Source organism: Kryptolebias marmoratus, linkage group LG2 (genome assembly GCF_001649575.2).
Source record: "Kryptolebias marmoratus isolate JLee-2015 linkage group LG2, ASM164957v2, whole genome shotgun sequence".
Lineage (NCBI taxonomy): Eukaryota > Metazoa > Chordata > Actinopteri > Cyprinodontiformes > Rivulidae > Kryptolebias > Kryptolebias marmoratus.
Genome location: NC_051431.1, coordinates 29980964 through 29986963, shown reverse-complemented (window position 1 = coordinate 29986963; position 6000 = coordinate 29980964). Strand labels below are relative to the sequence as shown.

General features: G+C 39.8%; 1 protein-coding gene across 22 annotated transcripts in view; it reads left to right on the top strand.

Annotated features, from left to right (window-relative positions):
• phldb1b (pleckstrin homology-like domain, family B, member 1b) overlaps positions 1–6000 on the top strand; it is a 154105-nt gene that overhangs the window by 140686 nt on the left and 7419 nt on the right. For all 22 annotated transcript variants that reach the window (XM_037974122.1, XM_037974120.1, XM_037974130.1 and 19 more), the window contains 3 exons: positions 1521–1667; positions 2380–2599; positions 4712–4797. In XM_037974122.1, the coding sequence (XP_037830050.1) occupies positions 1521–1667; positions 2380–2599; positions 4712–4797 (453 nt within the window). The remainder of the gene's footprint in view (positions 1–1520; positions 1668–2379; positions 2600–4711; positions 4798–6000) is intronic.

Sequence of the window (6000 nt, the reverse complement as noted above, 5' to 3'; positions counted from 1 at the left end):
TTCTGTGCAGTCCCGTTCTGTTTAGGATCCTGGTCAGAGTACGCATACTATTAATGGTTTTAACCACAGTGCAAAGCAGCATCCATATCCGTGTAGACCAAACATGAAAGGAAACCTGACCAATTCCTGTTAGCCACTGTACTAGCCTAGCATAATACCGCCACTTCCTGGACATAAAATTATCACGTTTAAACAAGATAATTATCACGTTTTAACAAGATACGTATCACGTTATAACGTGATAGCGTTCAATTTTTTTTTTTCCTGCGTGATAGCAATGCGCTTCCGTATAACCAGATCTAAGTTTTCTTATCACTCAGGAGAGAAGAAAATTATGGGGACCCATAGAAGAGCCCACATAACTCCTGTGCTGGCTACTCTGCAGTGGCTCCCTGTACATTTGAGGAGTCATTTTAAAATTTTGGTTTTAACCTTTAGGGCACTTCATGGTCTGGCTCCCAAATATCAGACTTTATGAAGCCTCTCTGTCCATCCAGGACCTTGAGATCTTCCAATCAGTTACTGCTGGTGGTACCTCGAACCTACTATAAAACCCATGGAGACCGAGTGTTTCAGGTGGTGGCCCGTAGGCTCTGGAACGCTCTCCTGTTGTTGCTTTGCTGCTTAGATTCCACTGACTCTTTTCAGAAACATCTTAAGACATTTTTATTCAGACAGGCTTTTAGTTAGTTTTTGTCATTATATTTATGTATGGTTTTATTGTTTTTAGTTAGTTTGTTTTTTGTTAAGCACTCTGTATCTGTGAAAGGTGCGTTATAAATAAAGTTTACTTACTTACTTAAGGTGCCTAACCGATTTAGAAGTTGCAGGCTCACTCCATGTTTAGGACTTCGAGAAAAGTTGATCAGACCTCAACGGGACCATGATGAGGAGGAAGGTTGAGGACAAAATTCACTGGTTGTCAGTGGTCAAAATTTCGTCCAAGGTCACCTGAGGTTGCAGTGATGGCTTTGAGGGAGGTCTGAAGCTGTCAGCAGGTGAAGAAAAGAGAACTCTCCCCGGGGCTCCTGACAGCTTCTCCGGATTCATTTGCGTTACCGCACTGGACGCCTTGTGGCCCCTGTCTCTGCCGTTTCAAATTCGGGGATTTGAACTCTACTTCCTTTTGATCAGCCGGAGGCGATGTAGACCATTGCCCTGTGCTTCTAAACGGCATTCACCCATCCCTTAAGACCGACTGACCCATGTTCAACTGCTGTTCACATGGCACCCATGTTGACAGCTCTGCCCCTGTCTTTACCCGAGTTTCCAAAACACAGGGCTTTAGGTCTGATGACACAATTACAAAATCCATCATTACTTCTCCAAATAAGCAACTATTTTCAAAATAGAGTTGAGGTAGAGCTGTAGTGGCCAGCAGTGTGAGTTTGTGGGTAGTTCCCAGCAGGGAAGCATGTACATAAATGTATGAATGTGGAGCTGGAAAAAAAGAACGTGCACTCTGCAAAGCCATTCCATGGATCAAAAAAATATCTAATGAAAGGGCTTTTCCCCCCCAGGAACGAGAGAGTTTGGCTCGCCGTCAGATGCTGGAAGAGGAGAGGAGGAGGAGAGAGGAGGCAGAGAAAAGACTGCAGGATGAAACTTTCCATCGGCTGCAGCTTGTGGAGAAGGAGGTCAAGATGAGGGCCAAAAACTTCTCCCAGGTCAGTAGAACAAGACACATTTGCATCTGTGTGAAGAAAATTATTCCACCGAAGCTTGACAAGACACGTTTCCCAGGGTGGAAGTCTGAAACTTTTATTTATTTATTTTATTTTATTTTTCCAATCTGATATAAGTGAGTAAATTCTGATAAATACCATGTCCAAGTGAAAGACCTGTCATTCGTTGAAGGACTGCATATTGTCTGCAGCCTTTCATTTTGGAGTTTTAGACTGAATCACTTTATGATGAGAGGGGATGGTGTTTTGTTCGAACCTTGTAAATAACATTATCTCATGTGATATTGTGAGATCTGGCAAGATGTGTTAGCTCTCAGAGTATGTGTTGGGATCAGTCTCATCTATTACCACACCAAATTTAGCTCAATATCTGTAAAACTGATTAAGTTTTAGCCATTTTTGTGTTGGCTAAGGTTGATTGGTTGTGGTGGCCATCTTGAATTGAATTGACTTCAAACATTAATCAGTTGAAATTTACATCCACTGATTATTTTTTGCAAGTCAGATTTAAATGTGTCCAGTGGTTCATCAGATATTTTGCTAACAGACACACAAACACACGCAAAGAAACAGACAAAAGCATAATCATCTGCCTTTGCCTGTTAGTTGTGGGTGCAAAATATCCAGATTTCATAATCAAGCCTCTCTTTGTTTAAGCGTGATCTTTCATCTTGGTGTGCGTTTGTCCACCCAGGCCCGACCAATGACTCGCTACCTGCCCATCAGGAAGGAGGAGTTTGACCTGCGCTCACACGTGGAGTCATCAGGCCACAGCGTGGACACCTGCTACCATGTCAGCCTCACAGAGAAAATGTGCAAAGGTTACCTGGTAAAGATGGGAGGCAAGATTAAGTCGTGGAAGAAGCGCTGGTTTGTGTTCGATCGCCTCAAAAGGACCTTTTCTTATTATGTTGGTAAGACACACAGCTTGTCCTTTCTTATCCTTTCTGGATGTTTGTGTTGTCAGATTGGATTTCTGTTCTCTGACTCTTTCAACAAGTTGAACAGAAAGGTGCTCTTTTTACAATATCTTTTCATTGCCATTTTAGCTGTTTTAGCTGTTTTATTTTTTCCGGGTAACAGTAATTTTATAGTTATATCAGCCAAGCCTCAAAAGTTTAAATCACGAACCCTTCCTGTTTGTGTACAAAACAACCTCAGAGACAAAATTTTAAATTTTAAACCTGCTTTCAGATAAGGATTCTGGCTATGAAAAGTTATAAAAGAATAGCATACCTATTATTGTTGTTGTTGTTATTATTAAAAAATATTCAGTCAGCTGAATGTTCAATTTGGAGCAGATTCAAGCAAAGTGTGATTGCTGGAAAAGGGAAACATCCATGCAGAAGAAGGGGGAAGTTTGGCTTCTTTTAGTACAGAAACTTCATGATAAATGCAGATTAAAACAAAGGTGGGTTTTTATGTCGTTTTTTTTTTTTTTTATTTATGTATTGATTTATTTTCCAAGCACAGAATGATAGTTTAGTTTACCAGACATGACTGAAGCTGCTTGAAATGTTAAAAACCCTGTGTACTCGTGTTGTATTGTTCCTGTGAGTTGAAGTTAAAGTTCACATTGCTGTGGTGGCCATCTTGAATCCGGTTGACTCCTAATGTTTTTCAGCTTTAGATGTATGTCTGATAAAAAAAAATGTTTTTGACAGTTTTAATAAAATCCATTCAGTGGTTAATGAGATATTTTGCTAACATGACAGTCAAATAAAAGACATGAACACACGCACAAAGACATGACGGTAAATACAATGAAATATAATTTATTTATTTTTATTTATTTGCCATTTGGACAATAAATATGTCAAATAAATGTAGTTAAGTTACAGTCCAGTGTTACATTCCTAAAATTTCTAACCTAATGTATATATAAATAAATATTTAGCATTCCACCAGTGTATCTTATTCTAAATGCTGATTTTTTTTTTCTTTTCTTTCATTCTTAATTGGGGCTGTTGATGCATGAAGTGTGCATGCTGGATGATTTTGTTTTGGAAACTTTTAGGTTAGCGTTGTGTTGCATCAGTCAGTTAAATGATATTTGTATGGAAATGTGAGAATATGTGACTGCAAAGTGAATGCAAAGCGTCTCTAACATGTAAAATGGCAGAAATGTTGTGCTGTGACAGAACATGCGCTCTCCACACCTACAGGAGGGTGACACGTAGTGCACATACACGGTTGTGTAATTTGACGTGGTTCCTTGAGCTGTGGGACACTTGTTCACTGTCAGGCCTTTGAAGTACTCAGAAGGTTCCGCTCAAAGCTGCTTAAAGTGTACCTTGTTGAAAGGGAGCCAGGGCGAGGAGGCGTACTGAGATTAGTTTGGCAGGAGCTGAAATGTGCCCAGCGCTGTGCTCTTTGAGGAGGCTGATTGACATGCACTTCTCAGCCCTGTCTCCTGACCTTGAACACGAGTAACAAGAGGTGATGAGCAATGCTAATTCCTGTTAATCACCCTCCAACGCTGGCAGGCTTCTGCTTATTTAGATGTAGCCAAATGAGATGCAAATGAATGGCTGTTTGAATGCTAAAGAGATCATTAGCAGATGATAATAACTGCGTGTTAAAAGGAGGGTGTTGTTCCTCGAAATGGAGCTACGTTTCTACTTACTACTCCTTAAGTTGGCTTGTGGAGTGTTTTTTTTGCCTGGAGGTAGAGAGGGCTGTTGAGTTCCCCACCGGTTCCTTACTGCAGTTCTGCAGTGGCTGATGAAACAAACTGCAATGATGTACCAGAGTAGCGTAAGAATGCAGTCAAGTCTGAAAACACAATGAGAGCACCACAGCTTTAAAAAACTGAAGAAAAAAATGCTGTGCTTGTCTTTTCCCATCCATCATCACAAACCATAAACTGGTCATGATCAAAGTTTGACTTTTTTTTTCTTTAATGAGAGTGTATCTTATTATTCTAGGTGATATGGTGAAGGTGCGCCTTGAATTTTCCAGCCAAGTTGTTGTCAAAATGTATCAGGTTTTTTTTTACCAAACCTATGTATTTTTCTTCCCTGCAGATAAACATGAGACCAAGCTGAAGGGTGTAATCTACTTTCAGGCCATAGAAGAGGTCTATTATGATCACCTCCGCAGTGCCACAAAGGTATGCTGTAGAAGGAGTGTTTTCTCATATTTGTTTCTTCTTTTTCAGTTTATGTTAGCTTTATGCCTCCCTGTTTGTGCTTTTGCTTTAGCTGTTCACTGTTGGAGAGAGGATTGTATATCAGAGCTGTTCACCTGTCTACCCTCACTGATTTCAAACTAAATTGTTTGTGCTTCATTGGGAAAGAAAGCTTTAAATGTGCTGCGAGATCCCAAGCTTAAAATCCTCAAGAAACAGAATGTAACACTTGAATTAAGGCTATGACCAAAAATTTATATCTCAATATTTTGGACCTTCATCACATTATACAGTAAATCACAATATTTTCAAATTCTTCTGTAGTTATATTTGATGTTTAATTCAACACTACAACCTAATGCAGTGGTGAAGTGTGACTCTCAGGCGTTGTCCCTTGTTCTGTCACTGGAATAAACAAACCAAAAAAAGCAACAAACATACCACTGCTCTCTCGCATAATACAGCAGCAGCCGTGACTTTTAATCGGACAGCTCCAAAGGAAAAATTAAGATACAGTCTGTCAAACAGCAGGCCAGAATGTGTAACCCTTAAACAAAAAATGTAGCTCATGTGGAAGACCACCGAATGCTTCTGATCAAACAAATCACCGCTCTCCACTCAGACACCACTTTGTGGCAAAGCAGAGCAAAAAATGATTAACAACCAAATATAAAAACTAACTAAATTGGTTCTTTCACAAACAGTATACACACATGCAAATGAAACGTACAGATGAGAACAGCAATCATTTTGAGAACACAGTTTGTATCGGCCATTTGGGTTAGAAACATTAACAACATATTTCTGGAGCCTGATAAAGCACAATGCTCGTCAGCACAACTAACAACTCACCGTTTGGTGTTGTCATTACCAACAACTCCATCCTCCAAGCCTTTTGTCCAATAACAATTTCTTCTTCATGAGTGAACATAAAATATCGAACAGGCAAATTGACTTCTCTCAAAGTGTGACCTGTTTATAAAACAAAGAGAAAAACAAAGGCTGAGTAGAGAGATCCAAATTGATGGTCTTTTCAAGGTTAGACAGAAACCAAACTTGTTTTAATCTTTTTTTTTGTTCGTTCTCACATCAACCCTTCTGTGGTGGAAGTTGTACTTTCTTTTCTTTCAGACAGAGCCGTACATGTGGCACTCTGTTTTTGACAATCATGGCTGCTCAGTACAC